The 23603-nt window shown below is 35.9% G+C and overlaps 1 protein-coding gene across 1 annotated transcript in view; it reads right to left on the reverse strand.

The window, feature by feature from the left end:
- Positions 1-13961, reverse strand: part of Dsg4 (desmoglein 4) — a 29010-nt gene extending 15049 nt beyond the window's left edge. The window contains 8 exon segments of the mRNA XM_077105611.1: positions 2215-2400; positions 3394-3528; positions 3801-3967; positions 5852-5996; positions 6512-6667; positions 8683-8814; positions 10443-10502; positions 13665-13961. Coding sequence (XP_076961726.1) covers positions 2215-2400; positions 3394-3528; positions 3801-3967; positions 5852-5996; positions 6512-6667; positions 8683-8814; positions 10443-10502; positions 13665-13961 — 1278 coding nt within the window.
- Between the last annotated feature and the right edge of the window lie 9642 nt (positions 13962-23603).

Here is a 23603-nt window from a genome sequence, read left to right on the forward strand (position 1 = left end):
GCAGAAATTCACATGAATTTTTGTTGGGACATGGCTTAGCATGCTTCACTTGAACTTCAGCTAAAACCCTTGAGTTCTAGGATTTTGATTGCTTTTATACATCTGTTGACAGTTGCCACCATAATACAGATGAATGTGCCAGTGCACATAATATGAACTACGGAGCTAAATAGGAATTGCATACTCAAAGATGAATTTTCAATGGGAAGAGATTCCTGTTCTACAACTCAATTTTTATTTTCTAGAATTCCATGCTATCTTTAAGTAAATGAAAAATCTGGGAAACTCTATTCTGGTAGAGAAATCTCTTGGGTTTTTCCTATGTGTATATGCACAAATACACTTCTGTTCATTACAGTAGTTCTCTCCCTAATGAACAGACTGTAATGCAAATAGACTTATGTGTGCCTACATTTGTACCTACTATAGGAACTCATGGAATCTAGGGACAGGAGGTTGATTGAGGATCAATATTCTTTTTAGCAGGGAAGGTTACAAGGGGAAATGCAGACATTTGCATTTATTTTTTCCAAGTGGGATCCTTTGTCAAGAATTTTCTGATTGTGTCTAGACATCTTAGGTTTGCAAAGAGCAACAATAACAAACTGTTCACCCCAAAGTGTCTTCTTGGAGTGAATGACTAAATCAGATTCTTAGGACCTAAGGACTTAATTAATATAGTAATTATTTTTGTAAGTTTGATCTTTTCAGAGTTGAGCTCATAAGCCTATTGCTATTTTTTTTTTAACTTCCAAAGTATTTCTTAGTGTTTAATAAAGGGCTGAAAACTTTTTTTGGTCAAAGATGTGAGAGTAAATATTTTAGATTTTGGGAGTTCTGTACAATTTCTGTCTTAGTATTCATCTCAGCCCTTGCAGTATGAAGATAGCTAGAGAAAAATGAATAAATGAATGTGTTCCAACAAAAAATTCATTTATAGAGTAGAGGGTTGGCCAGATTTGGCCTATGGGTCAAAGTTTGTTGACCTCAAAGCAACATTCTCAAACAGTAAGACTATAGTGTATTCTTTGAGTTCTTGTGTTTTCGGAAAGAATTTTAAAATTTTGTGGTTTCGGTTTGAATGACAAAAAGTCTATAGAGATATCTTCCATAATTTTGGTGACCCTATCATAAATTAATACACTGCATGATTTCAGTGCATGATTGTATTTTTTGGCAAAGTAATAATACTTTAAAAATTGCTTCAGGCACTTGAGAAAAGGAAAGATATTTGATGCACAGATGGTGTGTTTATATTAGGTGAAGGCTAAATGGATTCCTAATATACTTTTAAAAAAATTCACAATAACTTCAACAGAAAAAAGTAGTGACCAAATGGAATAATCACAAGCATATTATGTACCAACCTAAATAGATGTGCTTGTGTGTGTCTGCGTGTGTATTTTCCTGCCTATAAGTGTTGTTTATATTGTTAATGGCAATTTCCTTGGAGAAACAAAATTCTCTCATTATATGAATATTCCTGTGATTTTATTGGTTTGTGGTTTTGTTTTTAATTTATCAATGTTCAGATTTCATTGTTGCCCATGAAGTAAAAGAATAAAGTAGTTTAAGAAAAAATTTAGGAAAAAGTCACATCTGAGAGTTCAGTATTCAAGGTTCTCAGCATAATGACTCCATGCGACATCTATATACCTGCTTCTCTTTCTTTCCTATGTAAAACCTCTGCTTAGTACAGCCTCACAGGGCTCTTACCAGGGCCCAAATATGTGTCATGTTTTCTTGCCTCTGTGTGTTTGCTCCTGCCATTATACATAGTAGCAATCTCAGTTACAAGGTCTTGCTTAAATCCTACTCTCTGCTTTTCAGACAAATCTAGCTCAGAAGGATCTCCCCTTCTCATGTCATTAATTAGTTCATATTTCATCCACTTGGCAATCAGTTAAGTTTTATATCATGAAATCTGTACCACTATTTATTATATTGCTAAAGCTGTTGTTTAATTCAGAGATACTTCCTTTATGTTCTCAAATAGATCTGGGCACTGTGAGAACAAACCAGTCTTCTTATTTTTCCTTAGTAATAACTGTATTGTTGGGAGGGAAGGGTCAGATTGACACAGTGGCCTGCTTGAGACACATGTCACTATAAGCTGCATTCAAGGTTTTATGGAGTACTTTTTAAAGGCAGATTCTGTCGCTGAGATTTATTAAAAAATTTTTGAAAGAAAATATCGCAGATTCCATACTATACCTTAACTACTTTCAAAATGCCTTCGTTGGTACGTGGGTCTGTTTGAATATCAAACCAATTTCCATCATTTCCAGAAAGGATTAAATATTGTGCCAACCAATTATCGGTGCCTTCTTCATCAAGATCTATTGCTCGTAGTCTGATCAGTTCTGAACTCAAACAATTTTCTTCAATACTTGCTGAGTACTGAAATGACATGGATTGATTTTTATAATCAATGAATTTTCAAAAGCAAAAATATTTTTACTAATACATTGCATCTTCTAAAATGCTAATGATGAACCATGTCAATGAGTTTGTACTATTATTAAATGGCAAATGTCCAATCAGAAATAGAAGAATTAAATAATTCTAAGATAATAAAACAGATTTTCATGTGCTGCATGTGAAATAAAGATCGAATTGCTACTCTCTCATTTTGTCTTGATTATTTTTATCAACTCCATTCCTTTCTTTAGATAGGGATAAGATTTTTTTTCTGGGCTGATAATAATTACATTAGGTTTTATGGGCCAGAAACCCCCCCCCCCCTTTTTTTTGTCTCTGCTGTGGAAGCACAAAGTAGCTATAGACAACATGGAAAAGAATGATCAATAAAATACATTTTTACCAAAACAGGTGGCAAGTCAGATTTGTCCCTGGTCTTTTTACATTTTATGTTCTTATGCCTGAATATGAAAATTGAAGTTGAGACTGCTTGGGATTCTGGTGGAATTAATTCAGCCAATCATGAGTCATATATGAACATATTACTATTACATTATTCTGATTTATATCAACAAATTTATACATTTCTGTGAGGAGAGTATATGGAGTAGATAGTTCTTGCTTTCAGATAGATTTTCTTTGAAATAGTGAGTTAAAAATAAACATATAGAGGCTAGGGTTGTGGCTCAGTGGTAGAGCGCTTGCCTTGCATATGCAAGGCACTGGGTTCATTTCCCCGGTACCACATAAAAAAAACTAAATAAACAAAATAAAGGTATTGTGTCCATCTACATCTAAAAATATTTTTAAAAATAATTAAAAAGGATAAATATATAACATTAAGTTATATTATTATACACAAGAAATTCAGAGTTCATCCACACAAGTGATAAAACCAGGCTCATGAACTAATAGGAAAGCAAATTGATTACTGATACTTATGGAAGAATGATCATAAGAATATCCACTTACTGAAGTCTTCTCTAAGATGGGGAAATTATCATTGACGTCCAAAACCTTGATTCTACAGTCACACTCAGAGGACAGTCCATCTTCAGCTCCATCACGATCGGAGCCCCGCACAAGTAGGTTGTACATACTGTGTTGCTTAATTAAGATGAAAAAAAAAATTGTAAGACTTAGATCTTGTCTTGAATAAAATTTAATATATTCCAGTGCCTTTATCTGTCTTTTCTTTTATATCCACATTAAATAAAATCTATATGATTGATCTTTTAATTTTCATTAAAAAATGACTTTGCTTGTTTTCCATCCCTCCTTCCCCACGTGGGATTAAGGGAAGACATGGATCATTTCATCTTTGTCTCTTCATAACTGAATTCTTTACTTCTTATCATTCCATTCACAGAAGGCTTTACCTCTCTGTCAAGGAAACTGGACATGGTGCGGACTTCTCCAGTGTACCTGTTCACAATGAACATTGGTGCACCTGCAGGCTCCTGAGAAATGATCTTGTAGGCGATTTTAGAATTCAAATGATTGTCTTCATCTGCATCTGTGGCACTTAGCTTTATCACCAGTGCATCTAGAAATAAAGATAATGGTGGAAAATGGCTGGGAATTCCATTAAAATTAACTCAGCAAATCAGTAGACATAAAAAGGAAGAGTGGTTGGACTTCTGAATTCTCTTCATTAGAGTTTTCTATGAGAGTATATTCCATAACTCAAAGCTATCCTGATGATTACTAAAACAGCAGTGGTTTGCTTATATGAAACTTATATGAAACTTTCTACTATTTATAAAGTACTTAACTCCTTAAATGATTAAATGGTAAATTAGTAAATTTAGTGCTCTTTAATGTGTGACAAAGAAGTTCAGAAGACTATCAAAAGTCAGGAAGTGATTATGTCAGTTTCAAATTTTTGCTATGGTCTTGTGAAACTACTTTAAAATGCCCAATTGAGAAAGATTATAACTTAGTTAAATTCAACATTGCAATTATTTACCGAGCACCCACATTCTTAATTGTTACTCACCTAGAAAGCAGAGAATTACTATTGGTTACACTGGAAGATAATAGCACTTTACTAAGCAGTCAAAAATAAGTAATTATTGAAAAGAAGATTTGCTTATAGGAATATAAGACATTTTTAATTATTCACAGAGACAAAGAACAGGTATTCCAAGCCAATCACCAAGGACAGTAGTGCATGGGGCATATTTTCAGAGTTGACAGATTCCCTAACATACTTTTGCTTTGCAGGTCCCAAAGTAAAAAAAAAAAATCCTACCCCAGATAACCAGGGAGGCCTTGAATAGAAAGAGCCAGGATTCAAGGACATCATAGTCTAAATGCAGGTTGTGCCCTGGCCCTGCAGTCTTTATCCAGTAACTACTCTCTCTGGAGGAAGCATTAACGACTTCTTTTTTTTGCTTGTGATTTTTTAAAAAATTCTAATTTGTTGTGTATGACAGCAGAATGCATTACAATTCATATTACACATATAAAGCACAATTTTTCATATCTCTGGTTGTACACAAAGTAGAGTCACACCATTTGTGTTTTTATACGTGTACTTAAGGTAATGATGTCCATCTCATTTCGTTGTCTTTCCTTCCCCCAAGACCCCTCCCTTCCCTTCCCACCCCCTTTCCCTATCTAGAGTTCATCTAATCCTCCCATGCTCCCCCTCCAATCCCATTATGAATCAGCATCCTTATATCAGAGAAAACATTCGGCATTTGGTTTTTTGGAATTGGCTAACTTCATTAACAACTTCTCATCAGCAAGGTGGTGACTTGGCTGAAGGTTTTGCCTTCTCTTCTTCACCAAGGTTGTCCTGTAGTATGTTAGCAAGGAAGCACTCTCTGTTTTGCCTCCTTTTGGCAAATCTTTCTCTCTGCTTCTTTAGGTTCTCCCATCTTTTACATTAAAAACCATTTTGTGTTTATCTGCTTTCCTTCTGAAACTTATTATTTTTTTCCCCAACATTTCCCTCCAAATGGACTTAGAGGTATATTGGCAGGATTTGTAAGGGAAAGGGATGTTAGAGGACTGTGTGTGAGGAAGAGGCATAGCCAGCACCATCACTCTGCCTGGTGTGGTTCAGTCAATAATTTTGAGGACAGACCAGAAAGGGGCCTTATTTAACATTCATGATTTCTTCCTCAGGTTACTCTTGTGGACTCAGTTCACCAGGAACCCATGAATACTTGAGAAAGGTGCAAGCACTGGCTTAATTGCATGTGTAAAAATACCTAAAAATAAGAGAATATTTAGTATTTTTAGGTATGAATTCTTTTCTGAGTTTTCAGTTATAAGTTTGTGGAGTTTACTCAAAATGCAAGTTGAGCTCTTTCTGATCGATCTTTAAGTTACTAATATCTTTAAGTTTCATTGTTCTAAAGCTTTTGATGAAAGGAGTTAGATACGGTGTAAAGCAGAGAAAGGGCATCTTCTGGCTTACTGGCGTCACTGTTTTCTTCAATGCTGGCTGTGTACACGTTCTGTGTGAAGACCGGGGGGTTATCATTTATGTCCATAACTTTGACTCTGAGCTCCAGCGGTCTCTCTAAATCTTCACCCCGTGAATTCAGAGCCCGGCAATAGATCTGTGGAAAGTTGAGAAAAACAACAACAACAACAACAACAACAAACCCCAAATTGACATTCTCCACCAAAGGACAGAAAGTAACATGTTTGAAAGTACATGCTGAAATATGTAAAGAAACCATTTTCTATTGAAGTCAGACCATATTGTCGTCCACAATTAAAATGTCATCAAGACATTTGGTCATGTGCTACTGCAACACACAAGAGAATCCTGCATTATAAACATACATTTTCACTTTTCCCACCCCCTCACGTCCTTCATTTGTTTCAATTTAGTGTTTTATCAAAAGTAAGCCATATGCCTGAAATGATTTAATTTTTTTTTCTTTCTTTAGTTGTAAATGGACACAATCACTTTATTTATTTATTTTTATGTGATGCTGAGGATCAAACCCAGTGACTTACATGCTAGGCAAGTGCTCTACCACTGAGCCACAACCCCAGCCCCCCAGCCGCTGAAATGATTTTTTAAAAAAATAATATGAATAAATCTCAACGCACTGCTGTGACTTACCAAGAAGAGTGGAGTTATCTCTCTGTCTACCACCGAAGTGATGTTAATTTCCCCAGTGCGAGGATTAATGGTGAACACCCCATAAGGTGGCCGATCAATCCCTGCTCCGGAGATTCGGTATGTGATCTTCTGGTTCACTTCGCAGTCTGATCGAATCTATGAGTAAGGTGGTTAGGATTACAAAAGCAAATCATGATCCTCAGAATGTCTTGGAATGAAAGCAAGTGGGAATTGTAGATAGATGGTCTTTGGTTTGAGAGCACAAGACTTATTCAAACACCGGCTCTTGTGAGGACAACACTATTACTTGATAGGCTAGTTGGAGGGTTGTATGAAATAATTATACAGCCCCAGTGAAAAGTGTATGTGCACATGGAATACACACTTGATGCTAGATTTGTTATATTAGCAATACGTTCAATTCTCTGATTTTGTTTTCATAGAGGCAATCTGATAGAAGAAATCAGAATTGTCAGCATTTAAAAATGTGTTATATTAATAAGTACCATGCTTAGATTTGAGATTTAGCCAAAATGGCAGATAAATTTTAAAAAACTGGAAGAGAAATACAGTGTTTAGAAAATTTAAAAAATTTAATTTATTGTGTCATTCTTCTTCCAAATAGATTTTATGGTCAATATTCTACCATATGGATTTTTTTGCAGGGGGGTACAGTGGATTGAACCCAGGGGGTACTTTACCACTGAGCTACATCCTCATTTTGAAACTTTATCTGTATACTAAACTTTATCTAATTTGGTAAAAGATTAGAATTTATTATCCAAACAGCTACAATTAATTAAAGTCAGTGAAGAATATATTCAGTTAGCTCAGGTCTATTCCAAAGATCTTTTTTATGTAGAAGAAAACTCAGAAATATCCACAATGCAAATAAAAAAGAATGTGCAATATGAGGAGAATAATATAAAGGTATAGCTGTGAATTTAATGAAAATACAAATGATAACTTAAAAATAATAATTTAAAAGCTTTCTCTAGCCCCTATTGTTGAGGGTCTTGTTAAACTGCCCTGGCTGATCTTAAACTTATGCTTCTCCTGCCTTAGCCTCCCAAGTAGCTGAGATTATAGGTGTGTGCCACTTTGCCTAGTTTTATTTCTTGAGCTGAGGTTACACCTATAACCTCATTGCTAATACTTTATTTTTTTTGTTGTTGTTGTTGTTGTTGCTGTTCATTTGAATCTAAGGGAACTCCATCACTGAGCTACATCCCTAGCCCATTGAAAAATTTTGAGACAGTGTCTTGCTCTGTTGCCCAGGCTGGCCTTGAACTTGCAATCTTGTTGCCTCACCCTCCTGAGTATCTGGGATTACTGGCATGCACCACCATGCCTGGCTGATACTTTATTTTTAATGTAAAGCTGTAAAGCAGGAATTTTGGTAGATAAATCTGCTGTTGATTTCAAATTTAGTCCAAGGTCAAGAGAGCCAGAAAGAGCTAGCAAAGTTGTTAATGTGGATCCTAGTCTGCATGGCTTGTTCAATTACATATGATTCTTTCTTTAGCTCTCCTTCCTTATTGGTAGACATTTTTTGGGAAGGCTTTTTAAAATTTTTTCTTAAGCTTTTTTTTTTCTCCTCTCCTTTTCAGTATTAAACCAGAGCTTGCATACTAGACAAGCTATTTCCTATTGAACTACATCCTCAGCAACCCCTATACCATTTTTCCATGAGACAGTGTCTCCCTAGATTGACCAGGCTGGCCTCAAACTTGTGATCTTCCTGCCTCAGCCTCCTAAGTAGCTGGGAAACAGGAGGCATCATCAGGCTTGGCTTGTAAAGGCCTTTTACTACCCTTCTATCTCCTGGTTGTAGAGATCTGATGAGAACATTTCTGACATCATCTTTACTTGCTTGACTTAATCAAAAACGATATACCCTTGATTTTTTCAAGATAGTCTTCATACTATCATAAATTTCCTATAACACAGACATGCAGTTATGAGCAGCACACAAACAAATAAAATCCACTGGTGCTAGAGATCAAGTCTTTCTTCTTGGACCACTTGGACTCTCTGTTCCGTATCAGCCCCCAGCACGTGGTACTCAAAAAGTACCTCGGCAACACAAGCCATGACTGCAAATGTTCTAGAGCTTTCCTGCACAAAAGCATTGCGATCAGCTCAGGATATTCCTGCTTGTCATCACTTACTCTGGCGATTGGATTCCTCTTAGAGTTGTCTTCTCCTTCTCGACAGGCAGCTGCGAACTTGATCCACTCCCGCTTTTGTCTTCTGACAGTTTGCCACGTTGTCGTACCATTTTCAATGTCTAGTTCTTTCACCTTAAGCAAAAATGGTTCATATTTCTTACAGTGTTAAAACACTTTTACTTAGGATAGACATGCATTTAACACTGTCAGGAGCATCCAGAAGAAACAATAGTGTTGAATTTGAGGAACAAAGGGATTTTTTTTTTTTTTTTTTTTTTTTTTTTTTTACTAAATCACAACTCTGGCAAGATAACTTGCCTACTTCTGACTACTACTTCTTTCGGAATCATCTTACTTTTAACTAGAAGACTCTAGTGCAACAGATTTCATTAGCTGTCTGTGTGCTCAAAATAGACATACTTCATTATATGGTGGAGTTTTTCTCTTATCTATCTTCACCAGGTTGAGGCTTTCCTACCTCACCCTTCCTTGAGCTCTGACCAGACTTTACCAACTCTAGAGTGCAGATTGTCACTGTTCCATGTGAGTATGTCCCTTAAAAAGTGGTAGTTAGACAGTTGTGCTCACCTAAAAGAGGGAAGGTATTTTTTCTTCTGTTGATAAGACACCACTGTGGCTAAGCATCCAAATATGTTATTGCAAAATTAGAAGAATAGTGTTAAGTGATGGGACCAGAGATAATCTTTTACATGTCTTTATGGCTTCTCAGTATTGTATATTTGTATCTCTGCTTGCTATATGTTTGTCTCTTTAAAATTTCATGTTACTATTGTTGGTGAGTGCTTAAGAATTTTATACTAACTACTGCAGAGTTTAGAAATGCTATTACATCGAAAACATATACATAATGTGAATTTATTTTTGGAAGTTCTAATGTCTTTATTGAAGCATAAGTGGTTATATATTTACTTAAGCTAAGACTTTAATTACTACTTTTGGGGAAGCAGATGTTCTATATAAATGGAGCTTATTTTTTTTTTTAAAGAACTAATGCATTTACACTTAATTTTAATACAATTTCTTGAAAGGTATACATGTTTTCTATTTTGTAAATAGAAATTAGAAAAGTAACTTCATCTTTTCCAATGATTAGAGATGATTATAATGAAAATTAACTATGATAATAAAATTAAGCACCAACAGAGAATAGGAGAGTAGGTTTATTTCCTGACTCCCACTGTGTGTGTGTGTGTGTGTGTGTGTGTGTGTGTGTGTGTGTATGTTTGGTGCTGGGGATTGAAATCATAGCTTCATTCATACTAGGCACTGGCCACTGAGCTACATCTCCAACCCTGTGGATCTCACTCTAAAAGGTACCACATTATTTATTGACTTAGTTAGTGATACTTACAAATGTTTTTTATTTTTAATCTTTCCCTCATTCATAGACCATCAATTGTCATTCTTGTTGATGTGTCTAAAAATATTCTTCTATTCTAAAATGTTTCTTTGCTTCTTTTGCTGTGTCATTGGTTGGGGGACATGTAAGTAAGTTACTAACATAGTCTGATGAGTAGGTGTCACTACTGAGACACTGAGCTGTCACAAACCATGCTCTAAATAGAAATTTGGGAGTCTGGGTTTTGTCATTACTATTTAAATTTGGTTGAGGTTATTTCTCTTAATTTTGATCTGGTTGTTTTACAGATTTAAACATTCTAATTTTTGACATATGATACATTATAGAATCCAACTTTTAAAAAATTTTATGTAGAGAAAATAATTTTATCATACATTACCTCGACAATAAATTCGCTGTTTACTTCCAGCACCACCTGTCATGGAAGGCACAGTATTAGCAAACATTTTCATATTTAGTGTTATAAAAGCATTGGTAGTATTTTTTCAATCACTTATTTCTTAAATATATATTTAATTACTAATACAGAATAAACTTGAGTAATAGAAAATGGATAAGACTTTCCAATTCAGAAGGTATTTAAACTTTTAGGGAAGATGAAAGAATAACTCTTCAGCAAGGCATGATAAGATACCTGCTTCAATGGAGGCACCCATGGGCTCAAAGGAAGGGTAAAATAGGCAACTGAAGGTATCCAAACAAATTTGAGGGGGGTTTCATAGGGAAGTGGGGTTCTGAAGAGAATTGCAGGATGAAGCTGTTTGGATAAGAGGAATTAATAAGGAAGAATATTTTAGCTAGAGTAAAACCAGAACACATGGAAAGGTACAAAGCTTCAGAGGATGTTATAGAAATGGTAAATATTAGGGGGAAGGTAGAGGTGTCATGGAATAAAGTTTGGAATGTCAGTTTGAAGGAAGATCAGGAAGTGCTTTATGCAACAGGCTAAGTAGCTTGGATTTAACTGGGTAGAGGCTGGGAGTAACAAAAACATTGTCTTTAAAACATTGATATAAGGGAAGATTACAAAAGAATGCCCTCAAGACACTTAGGAATTATCAATGGATTAGGTAAGATGTAGTTAGAACAGGATCCTCAGTGCTGCAATGGCACTGGAGAGAGAAGGAGATATCACCCAAAGATATCACCCCAACACTGATAGGGCTTATAGACTGAGGGATTTGAGGGGAGGAAAAGTCAGATGATTCTGGTGACTTTAGCTTAACTTTCTGGAAGAAGAGAAGTACTATTAACAGAAATGGAAAATTCAGCAGGAGACTATCACTGCAGGAAGGTGATAGTTTAAGTTTGTTCCATTGATTTTCAAGGCACTTCTAATATCAGAGATAGATACAAAACTGAAAACATGAAAGTTTTCCAAACAGCCTTGTTTGAAGTTGAAAGAAATGAGGATACAAAATCAAACAGTTTAAGAAGATAAATGGAGTGAACAGAGAATAGAGTCTTGTGGGAAATGCTTACTCTCTGGCAAGGACTATAGGAAGAAGTCTGAAGGCAGAGGGCTTTGATTGAAGACAAGGGACCCGGGTGGGCCCAGAGCAGGTTCTTAGTGTAAGAATATTGAGAAATGTGGAGGATTGGTATAGATGCAGGGTTTAGAAAGGAAAAGAGATTGGATAAGGAGGCAGAAAGAATGCAGTGCTAAGAAGTCAGACAAACAAGGGCTATTTAATGGTTTATGTGCTGTAGCAAAATCAAGGAGAATGGGAACTGACAGCCCTGGGATTTTAAAGCAGGCAGTCATGGCTCACTTTTGGAAGTGATGTGCATCACAAGAAATTAGTGAGGAGGAAAGTAGACATAGCGATCATAGATTATATTTTGATCAAGTTAGCATGAAAAGAAATATAAGAGGTTTGATGCACTTCAAGGTCTCATTAAATCCAGGAGTAATTTTTTAGTTTGGAAAACCATGACCAAATATATGATCTATAGGGATAGGAGAAAAGGTTTATGGGAAAAGAATGGTAGAATGAGAAGGGAGAAAGGGAGAGGAGGAGGAAGAGGAAGAGGAGGGAGAGAAGGAGGAGGAAAAGAAGTAGTAGATACAGTTGTGATTAAGAGAGAGTAGGAATTTTTGTTAAACTAAAAGTACAGGTAAACAATAATAATGAGAAAGAATATTTCCTCCTCTGGGATGGAATGTCAACATATATATGATATTTATGTATTATAAAATATACACGTTATCATATATAAAATATATATAACATTTCAAAAACCAACAGAAGAATACAACAGAGATAAAAAAAAATCATGAGGTGTAATTGATGGAAAATTACTTACATCTCTATTCCCTAGATTTGTGGTGAGCAAGAATGAGGAGGATTAGAGGCGACTGTCAACAGTTTCTAGAAGTCTTTAGGGAAGTGGCAGGAAGCCATCTAAATGCCATGGGATGGAGGAGAGAGGGAGGCCCACCCTGTATTGTTGAGTTAGGAAACATTTGAGCTCAGAATACTAGAAACAGAAACAAAACTATTATCCTATGGTTGGTGAAGATTTGTGGCGAAGCTGAGATGAGGAAGTAAGAATAAAATACTTATTTCTTCTGTTGACTTCTCTGTAGAACTTGGTAAACTGGGAGTAGGGAGAGGAGGACACAAGGACTGTCCTGGGGTTGGGGGATGGTGATGGAGGCAGAGTGGAGAGTTAGGGAAGAGATGAGGTACTACTGTGAACTCCAGCCAGTTGGGGAGCAGAGTGAACCTGGGGAGCTCCTGTGAACTGAGGCTGGAGACTGGACACGTGGAGTGGGCCAGAGCAGATTCTGCAGTGGGAGTGGTTGTAAGAGGGAGCAGAGGGAGGGTATGGGCAGGATTTGTCATGGCAAAAGGTAAGTCCAGAAGGGAACAACAGAGATGATAAATTCATTGGTAAGAATTGAGTCTCTTCTTAACTCACTTTCTCATATAAAATTTTACTAGATATGAGTAAAATATCTAGACCCGGGAATGAATATCAATATTTACTAGAAGATCATTTTATTCAGTTGCATAGAATGTGCTATTTTATTTAATTATTTTGGGGGTTAAATGTTTCACCTTTTGGGGGTTAAATTTTTGATATTAGAAAAGCAGTTAATCTGAAAGGTACAAGAAAAAAAATCAAATAGGATCTCATGAACAGGAGATTGGCAATTTTTTGTCACATTTTTTCTTTGTAAACCCATACTTCCACAAACTATAATTTTTTTTTTTGGTCTGGGATTGAATGCAGAGTTGCTTTACCACTGAGTCACATCCTCAGCCCTTTTATCTTTTTTTGAGACAGGGTCTCATTAAGTTGCTTTAGGGCCTTGCTAATTACTGAGGCTGGCCTCAAACTTGGGATCTTTCTACCTCAGCCTCTTGAGTCACTGGGATTACAGCCATGTGCCGCCATGCCCAGCTAATTTTTTTTTTTTAAATCAAAAAGAAACCATGTATATTGAATTTTTAAATTTGCCTTTGCACTCAATGGCTAACATGATAAGTTCTGTGTCCATGCATACATATAGACTTATGTTTCAATGTTGCCTTATATAGTAGCTGTCTTTCATTCTGGTCACTGGGACATTAGGGTAACTGAGAACCAGCACCTTGAGCAGTTCATGCTGCACACTAGACTCTGACATGCAGTTCTCAGGAAACTCCTTCAGTGGGAGGTGAACTGGAAGCCCTGCTTTGGTGAATGCCAGGTTGGTGAGCTCAGAGCACGTGAGCCCTTTATTAACAAGAGTCTCCCTGTCTTCATCTTTGGCTCCACAATAGTTTCTGTTTCCTCCCTTTTCTTCTCCACTGCTCTCTTTCTTTCTCCTCTTTGATATTCTCTTCCACTTGTTCCCTTCTTCCTTCCTAATCCTGTCTCTGACCTGATGGAACCACAGTAACATCATTATGTCGCTTCCCTCACCCACCCTGGCATGGGCAAGCTGAGCTGCAGAACTTCAGAGCTAATAATCTAATATTAAACAGTGAGAGTGAGTCGTCGTTGGGTTCTGCTCTTAATTCAGTTAGAGATGTGGAAGGTAATTTTCACTCTGTGGTGGAATGTATTCTCTCTGTTGTTTCTGCCTATTTATAATAAGCCTACAGGTTAATACTGTATCCATGAAGTATTAAAACAGAGACTGAGAATGGGCCCAAGTCCCCATCCTACTCATTATTGTATTTTTTAACACCTAAAACTTTTTTTTTTTGAAATTACCTAATATTATCTTACCAAACTGTTCTGATTTTGTTTGAATATTTGTGTCATATAATTGTGCCCCTGGCTCTGAATAAATGTTGATGTTTATGTTGACTGATACTGATATTATCTTTGCAAAGACTTCCAAAATTTTGCTCATGAAAACTGAAGACATTCTGAAATGCATTAAAGAAATGAACAAATGATCTGAACAGACACTTCTCAAGAAAATGAAATACAAATGGCTAATAATTATATTTTAAAATGTTCAACTTAGCCAACCAGGAAATGCAAAATAAAAAACAACCTTGCAATTTCACCCCACAGTCGGTATGGCTATTATAAAAATAAATAAGTAAATAAATCAATAACCAATGTTGGTGAAGATATGGGGAAAAAAGAATCCTGTACATTGTTGGTGGGAATACAATACTAGCATAACCACTATGGAAAACGGTATGAAGATTCCTCAGAAAACTAAAAATAGACATACCATATGATCTAGCCATACCACTCCTGGGTGTATACCCAAAGGAAGTGAAGTCAGCATACAAAATAGATACCTGCATAACTATTTTTATTATGGCATTTTCATAACAGATGAATGGAAAAGAAAATATAGTACATATGCACAATGGAATATAATTCAGCCATAAATAAACATGAAATCATGTCATTTACAGGAAAAAGAATGGAACTGAAGGTCATTGTGTTAAGTGAAATAAGCCAGACACAGAAAGACAAGTATCATATGTTTTCTTTCACATGTGAAAAAAAAAAGAAAGAAAGAAGATGGCTTGAAAGAAGAAGAGGAAGGAAAGGCAGGTGGGGAGGGAGAGTGGAAAATACAATCAAAGAATAATAACTGTGTGTGACAGAAAAGTCACAGTGAAACCCATTAACTTGTATAATTAATGTGAGTTAGGAGTTATAGTAATAAAAACTGAATAAAGAAATTATTCTTGCTTTCCCCAAAAAATAGAGCAATAAATTTTTTTTTTTTTAAAGAAGATGTGCTTCTTTAGATTTTTCTATAATGATAGCTAAATCTTGTCTTTTGATGCCCAGTATCATCCATTTGGATAAAAAAGTTACTAAGTTCTTTAGCAGTCAGCATTTATCTTACTCCTATTTTTCCTTGAACTCTTATTTCTTATTTCCATTGATGACCCGATGGACTAGATTCGCCTTACAATCATAATGAACAGCACAACTGAACAACCAATCTGCAAATATGGAAGTTTTGATACAATATAATTAAATACAAAAAATAAAACTTGATTGGAAATGTATCACAGAGATGAATGGAGTTTAAAAAAATGGATAAGTAAGTAATACTAATTATTAGAATTAAACAAGTTTCAGCATCAATTCCAGTTGTTTTTGTCTTTTACTTGTAAATACAGTTCTTAGAGGTCTTTAATAGATAAATGATATTGGAGGACTTTTTCCTCATACATTCTTTAAACTTATTCTGAATGACATGACCTAAAGTTACAGAGTAATCTATCCTTAAAAGTTATTTTTAAACGATATCTCTAGTCAGCTGATAAATCTTTCATCTTTGTTGAAAACAAATAATTGAAAACCCTGACTAATGAAAAGATTGATTAAAAGCATTAGAATTACTGGGTGTGGTGGCACACACCTGTAATCCCAGTGGCTTGAGAGGCTGAGGCAGGAGGATTGAGAGTTCAAAGCCAGCCTCAACAAGGGCAAGTCACTAAGCAATTCAGTGAGACCCTGCTTCTGAATAAAATGCAAAATAATCCTGGGGGTGTGACTCAGTGGTTGAGTGTCCCAGAGTTCAATCCCTGGTACCGCCCCCCCCCACAAAAAAAGAATCAGAGTCAATTTTCTTTCTCAATACCGAAATCATATTTTGAATTGTCTCTTAGTTTAATGCCCCAGACAGTTTTATAGTTCATTGCACTACAACTTAGTAATGTTTACCATGGGAAATTTTTTTTTTTTAAAGGGGAATGAAGAGAGAAGAACCAGCTGACACCTTGGGTTCAGGTGTATGTTCAGCTAGTTTAAGGAAAGAATATAGAAACTGAGGACTTAAAAAATATGTCGTTTAAAAGTATGTGAGTCCTCTACCCTTTGAGCTGCTCATGCATTTCAGTGAGTGTGCCCAACTGAAGACCACTGTTTTGATAACAATGAAGCTGGTATCAAGTTTCTTAAATTGGTGCACACATAAAATCAGATGACTTCTATTCCATAGTGGACACTTAGGTTTATATTACCATTTGACTTGATAAAAAGCAATGTGGTTTAGAGACACAAATTCCTTAGACTTGGAGGCAGAAGAGCTGGGTATGAGTCTTGATTCTGTCCTTTGCCAACAGTGTGACTATGGACAAACCCTCCAGGCCCTCTACTTCTGGCTTTGATCCAAATGGAATCACAGTGAGAAATGGAAGGACCCAGTAGACATTTGGTACATCTCTAAAGAGAAGAATGCAAGTTTTTTTTTTTTTTTCTGCTTGAGAGGATGTGTTCGTGGCACCCAGGCCATATAAAAGTACTAGTTAATCATTTTTAGAGACTGCAAAGTAGCCACATCAACTAGATTATCTTTGGCTCAAAGAGAATAAGAAAGCATTTGAGATCCTGTTACTTTGCACTTGTCCAGTTTATAGAGAGCTTGAATAGCCCTAAGAATCCTGGAGTATAACCTCCTTTAAATCCTTTCACTCTTCCTGACATTTTCTAAGACCAGGGAAATGCAATGTTAGATCCCAAACCATGTTAGGTGTCTCAGTTAACAGAACTTGTGCAGGATGGAGGCCTCTGTGATACACTGGTATTTCTGTTCCCTGCCTGCTCAGCTGACTTTACTGATGAGGGTTTCATTAGCCAAGTCCTCCAGTCCCACGGCTTCATGTGCAAGTCTCCTTGAAGGAACTCAGCATGTGTTACTGGGGAGGCCTTTGAAATCATGAGCTCTGTCAGGAGCTCCTTACATTTCAGGAAACAGCTGGAATGGGTGTTTTGGAGGAAATGTGAAATGATATCACATTCCCAAACTGTGCAAAGTAGCATAACTGCGTGAACCTCAAACTCTGAAGAATATTTATGGGCTACTGGGTAATTGCAGAACTCCTTGGCTGTGAAAATCCCTTGCCATGTGTGCTTTTCAGAGCCTAGGTGGGCCAGACATGATCCTCTGATGTGGCTTAGCCTAAAAGCCTGGTTAAAAGACACTCACACAGAATGGAACTGGATGAAGCAGTCACCACAGTGACAGAATACTAGAAATGACAGTTGGAGGCACCTACTGTTGAGGGAGCAAATTAACCTGGAGAGCTGTGGGGCATCCTAAATGTATGATGGTTTCTGTGGACCTCATTGATGAAAGAGTTTTTTGTCTTTTCTTTTTCTTTGTGTGTCTTTATAATAAGTTGCATTAATGAAAGGAACCGGAAAGTGCCTAAGAAAATAATTATATGTGTTTGTGCATTAATTTATGAAAATTCAGTGAAGAGTAAGACACAGTTCCTGCCTAGAAAGGTTTGCATATTAAAAGAGAGGGCAAGCAGATAAAAGAAAAAAAAGATATAGAGAAGTATTTGAAATTGTAAAAGAAGTATGTCAATGGGACCTGTGTAGGGAGTCAATTCTGATTCAGTTAAAAGAGCTTTTAGTCTTGCATTGTTGGGTTCAAATCCAGCCTGTCCTAATTGTGGGTTCTCATTTCTTTCCTAATTTTTTTAAAAATTTCTAAAATGAGATACTTCTATATACTTTTCAGGAATTTTGTCATATGTTGAAATAAAATTGTTAACTGTAAAATATTTTGTTACTGTAATATGGTGGAACGACAACACAATGACAGACTTTACCCCCAGAACCTATTCCTCTTTGTCTGAGTTTAAAATGCTCAAGCTCATGTTGAAGCCCATTAATCACATTGATGCTGTCTGTCGACGTGTGGGTGGTAAATACCATAAAATGATTTGGCAAAAGAAACACAAGGTAGACATTAGATCCATTCATTTACTGAAAAGGTGTATGTGATAGGCACTGTTCTCTGTATGCAAGTTCTGACTGGTTTTTATATACAGGATTCCAAATGGAATAATAGAATATATGACATTAATAATATATTGCCATTTAACTTTTAGCAAATTGCAGAGAATTTTCTGGGTCTTGTCTTCTCTTTCAGTGTTTGCTCCTAGAGAGAAACCGATGATTTTATAAAAGATATGTGAACTCCAAGTCATTACCTGGGTTCATTGAAATATTAGAATGCATGTTATTCTCTTACATATCGAGTGTATTTAAAGTCCGAAGTATTGAACAAGGCTATTTGTGTGTCTATGACTTGCCTTTTTGAAGTCAGTTTTGAAGTCATCTGCACACCTAGGACCATCCTATTAATAAGCAGTTCTCTCTTGAATTATGCTTATAAAAATTATTGAGTAAAGTAGTTGCCATCTTCCTAGGGATATGGTGGAGCCGCCAAGTTTGAGCCTAATTATACCACTTTTGTTTATAATTGAAGGTATATCAAGTAATGGCCTTTTAGTTTGTAAGCCATGTAATTTTCTGTGTAGAAAGGGAGGGCAAACAGTTCTCATGCAAGTAATATCTAAGGGCTTCACCTGAGTCTCTTGTTACATACCCTGTCATCAAAATGCTCTCTATGAGGGAGGAGAAATTCCAACTGCCTTGCCACTTGGGAAAGGGAAGGAAGTATCACTACAACCCAATTAATGGATTCATTGCTCTGTGATGAAGTCTTCCCTGAACCCCTAAACACTAGAAAGAAATCATCATTAGACTAGCTATTTAGGATTCAATGTTCTCTAAAGAGAAGGAGAAGTATCTTTAAAAAGGAAAAGCATCACATAGTCTTAACAGTCAAAAAAAATACTTTTAAGGCAGGATTTTTATCCTGAAATTCTATAGGTAGATATCACCGAAGGAAACTGTACTAAAATTATAGTACGGTAATAATTCTTGCTATCTCTAGGAATATAAAACTTATTTTTTTAAACCTAAAGTTCTCATCATGGACTATGCGGGAATTGGAAAGTAAAATTATAAATGTGTCCATTTGGCTTAAAAAAGTACTTAATGGATATAATTCCTTAGCCACTTATATCAAGAGAAAAAAGTAATAGAGATTTCATGCTTCCATGTAACCTTTAGAGTTTCTGCAATATGCAGTACTAAAACCAATCATTTAATGTGATCTAGGATATTCTGTTTAGTACAAATAAAGCAATCAGAAAATACATCCCGTCCCACCACCCCTATCATTTTATTTCTGGAAACCTGCCAGTCAAAATAAATAATAGAGGTGAGATGTGCTTCTATGTAAACACCAGCCTTTTTTTACTTTCCAAGAATCAGAATGTTTACTTGGAGTGTTTATATCTCATATGACAAACAAATGGTTACCATATATGGAAAAACTTGTTAATCTAATCAATGGCTGTTTTTTTTTCTTTATGGTTTTATCCCTTGATATAGTCCTTATTCAGCTAGTAACTATTCTGCTTCTAGTGATTCCTTCCTAAAAAAATTACACAACTAAAAAATTTACCTAAATCTTTAGATTCTCTAGGCAAATTTACAAAACTAAGGTTCAGGAGCCAGTAATGAACTTCTAGTGCACAGGCATTCAGTAATGATAACCATAGAATAGCAGAGTTCTGACAGTGTTGGAGGCTTCGTGACATCATGTCTGACCACACATTCTCCCTTGGTTACAATAAAGCTCTGTGAAGTGGAATGCTTTCCCCTAAGTTACACAGCCACTTTGAAGGGTAGCTTGTGACTCAAACCTGAGATGTTTGAGTCTCAGTTCAGTTTTGATTGTACCCCACCAGCACATCCAGTTTATAGCAGAAGAACATAATGAACATCCTTAGGAAGAAAATGATAAAGGACTCAATAATAAAATAAAACACCCTATTGAAACCTAGAGTTTGGGGTACTTTTATTGGTTAAGCCAGTCAAAACTTTGTTTAAAGTACTCTTTGTGGTTGAGATGTAGCTGACACAAAGTACCCATAAGTCTGAGAGGTCACCACACCCTCATTAATGTAAGCTGCAATGATGCCCCAGAGAGCCTTTGATTTAGTTGATGAAAAGGGGTTGAGTTCAAGTGTAGGAAATTGAAGAAAAATAGGCATGCTTTCCTATAACACCTGTAATATCATATTGATTCTCCTAAACATTTCTTGAATTTGTCACAATCTTGAAATATGCTGGACATCTTTACTTTCCTGTTCCAGACATTTTAAATTGTTATCTTAGGGGAGCTGTTAGAAATGCATAAGAACTTATGCTCATCACAATTACCATAAAATATCAAAACAAATACTATAGTATCAATGAGAAGTGGGAAAGGATTGAGTGTCAAAACCACTAGGATTACCAAGGAAAATAAATTAATACTACCAAAAAGAGGTCCTGGGAATCTGAAATATAATACTCTTTCAAGATCAAGGAGAAGGTGAATTGACTGTTTAATTAAATAATAACACATTTAATAAAACATGCCTGTGCACACAGCAATAGGAGGCAAGCTTCAGTTGCTTCTAAAATCTTGACCCAGACAGTTTTCCTTGCTGAAAACAAAATGTTTATCTGAGCCAAAGCATGGATATACCCCAGAGAAGTATGACAAGAGGTATATGTGGATAATTTAATATTTTTCTTAAAGACAAGCCTGATTCTTAACCTTCCTTTAGTAACTTTGTCATTTAGTAAATAAATAACAATCATCTAATAAGACATTGCACTACTTTAGTGTTTTTCAGTTTAAAAATATTTTTTAAAAATGGTCTTGTTGAATACTGTCTCTTCAACTAGGGGAACAGAATGTTCTATCAGTGTTCTCACGTTCCCTACAGAGCTTGGGCGCTGTGCCCTCTGGCAGTGTTGGGCTTCTGCACCGCTTTTGAAGTTCATAGAGACATAAACTCTGGAAACGACACTTCCTATGCCAACTGGTTAACCATGTGTTACCATCTCTCCTAGCACTGGCTGCCCTGTCTTTAGGAACCAAAGCTCATGAATTTAATGTCTCTTGTCTGGGAATAGCATGAGAATCATTTTCCAAGTTATGTCATAACACCCCTGCAGACATAACACCCCTGAGAAGACTGAGGTGGAGCCGGAGTATGGGGTATTTGCTTAATTTGCTTGGAAAAAAAAAACACTATATAATTTCCTCTCCTTATCTTTCTCTTATTCTTTTAATGTATTTTGACTGATTTGTTTTGTCATTTGATCATCTTAGACTTAAGTCTAATCTAAACCGGCTTAATTGCTTCTTTACATAATCTTTTCTAATTGAATTAGCAATAGTTACCTCCTCTAAGGGTAGGATACTCACTGTGAGTGGTGCCCAGAGAGACATTTCACATCTTGGCCACCCAGGGTTGAGGAAAGTAATATAACCTCTTAAATGCCATATTTATGTTAAAGAAAGAGATCATTTAAATATTTCCTTCCTGACTAAAGGTCAACAAAAAGTATGTTGTTTCCCTAAGGTCTATGCATTGTATCAATGTTAACTTCCTAGTTTTCATATTGCATGTAGTTATATAAAATGTTTCCATTGAGGGAAAATGGGTAAAAGGTATAGAGAACCTCTCTGTACTATTTTGGTATATTGCTATGAATCTGTAATTATTCAAAGTAAAATAATAATAATAATAAAAACTAATTAAATAAATGAATAAATTTCCTTCCTGGCTTGTAGGAGGAATGCTTTAAATATTAAGATTTAAATATTTCATAATTAGTTGCAATGTAATTTTGATATAGCTGATATCCCTCTACTTTGAAGGAAACTCACAGGAAAAAACTGTTGAAAAGAAATGCACTATCTTAACTTTACATCCTTTCAAATATCAAATGCATTTGTACTAGGAATTTTCACAACAATCTGTCTGATTTAAATATAAGTAAAAGATGATGAAAAATGATTTTATTTCTAATTATAAATTTTAGAGTATTCCTAGCATTTAATCTGGATTAGATTGTGTCTCTGAGACCTTATAAGTTTCATTTATTAGTCTAACTAATTTCTCACCCTGTTTCTCTATGCCATTGGGTCCCTTGAGGCACATAGAATCCTGTGAAATAAATGGAAGCTGGACTTGTAGATCTCTCTTTGCAGAAAGGAGGTTAAAAATGGAATAAATTTCATGTAGAAAGAAAGCTCAAAGGAGACAGGAGAGACAAGACCTGAAGGCTATATTTCCTTCCTTAGCCTTTAAATTCTACTTACCATTAGAAGGATCAAAAGACAAATGTTTCTGAGAAACAGCCAATCCATTCCTTCTGGTCTCTCTTACATGCAAACCCCAATGAGATTCAATTTTAGTCCTGGTCTTCTGAGTCCTGAATTAGGTTCTGTGGCAAGATGTGCTTCGGGATGCCCTTTTAGGAGGGCATGGATGATAACTCTGATGCTCTCCGGGCTGAGGGATGAAGATATTCTATAATGACTCTGTTTCCCCACCCCAAACTCCTGGGCTGGTCTGGAAGGCTGGCATTGTTTGGGCCCTGGGTAAGTATGTAGACACACCTCGATTCTTATTGCAATGAAACCCTTTGTGGGACACCCTACCCCCAAAAAAATCATCTTACAGAGGAGTACAAGATTTATAGGGAAGATACCCAATGAATAATAAATTACTCACAACATGAAAAATAATTAAAATGCTAGGGCCTATCATCATGCTGAATAAAATTAGAAGGCTGTTTCTTACTGCCAACATTGTAAAAGCAAAATTACATATACTGACAACACAGACACACACATGTCCACTACGGAATCAACTTCAAGGAATGATACACTTAGCAGAGGGCATTGTAAAAAGGCAGCAAGCCTGGTGTGGGGAGGAAGACAGAATAATGAAACTCTTCTCTCTTACTTCATAAGATTCCGGTTCCTCTTTAAGAAGTCCTATGGTTGACCTGCACTCTCAATTTTTAAAATGTTTTGGAATAACATGGTTAAGATGAAGAAACTGACTTAACTGGTACCAGGATGTTTGTTTTTAAATTTTGGCACCTTTCTCCTGATTGTATAATTGAATCTCTGTGATAGCAATACTTATGGAATTATGTTAAAATAACAGTACAGTTTCCTTACTCCTCATGGGCATTTCCACTAATCAACAGTGTATGTATCCAACATGAATGAGGAACATCTTTTAAACCATCACAAATGTTCATTAAGGAGAAGTTGTAAGTTCATTAAAGAGAGTTTAAAAACCAAAACCAAAACCAGAGCTTATCTGGATTTAAAAAAAAATTATTTTCCTGTTTAAATTTCTCTCTTTTCCTTAGTATGTGTTTTGAATAGGGTAGA

Source organism: Callospermophilus lateralis, chromosome 17 (genome assembly GCF_048772815.1).
Source record: "Callospermophilus lateralis isolate mCalLat2 chromosome 17, mCalLat2.hap1, whole genome shotgun sequence".
Classification (NCBI taxonomy): domain Eukaryota; kingdom Metazoa; phylum Chordata; class Mammalia; order Rodentia; family Sciuridae; genus Callospermophilus; species Callospermophilus lateralis.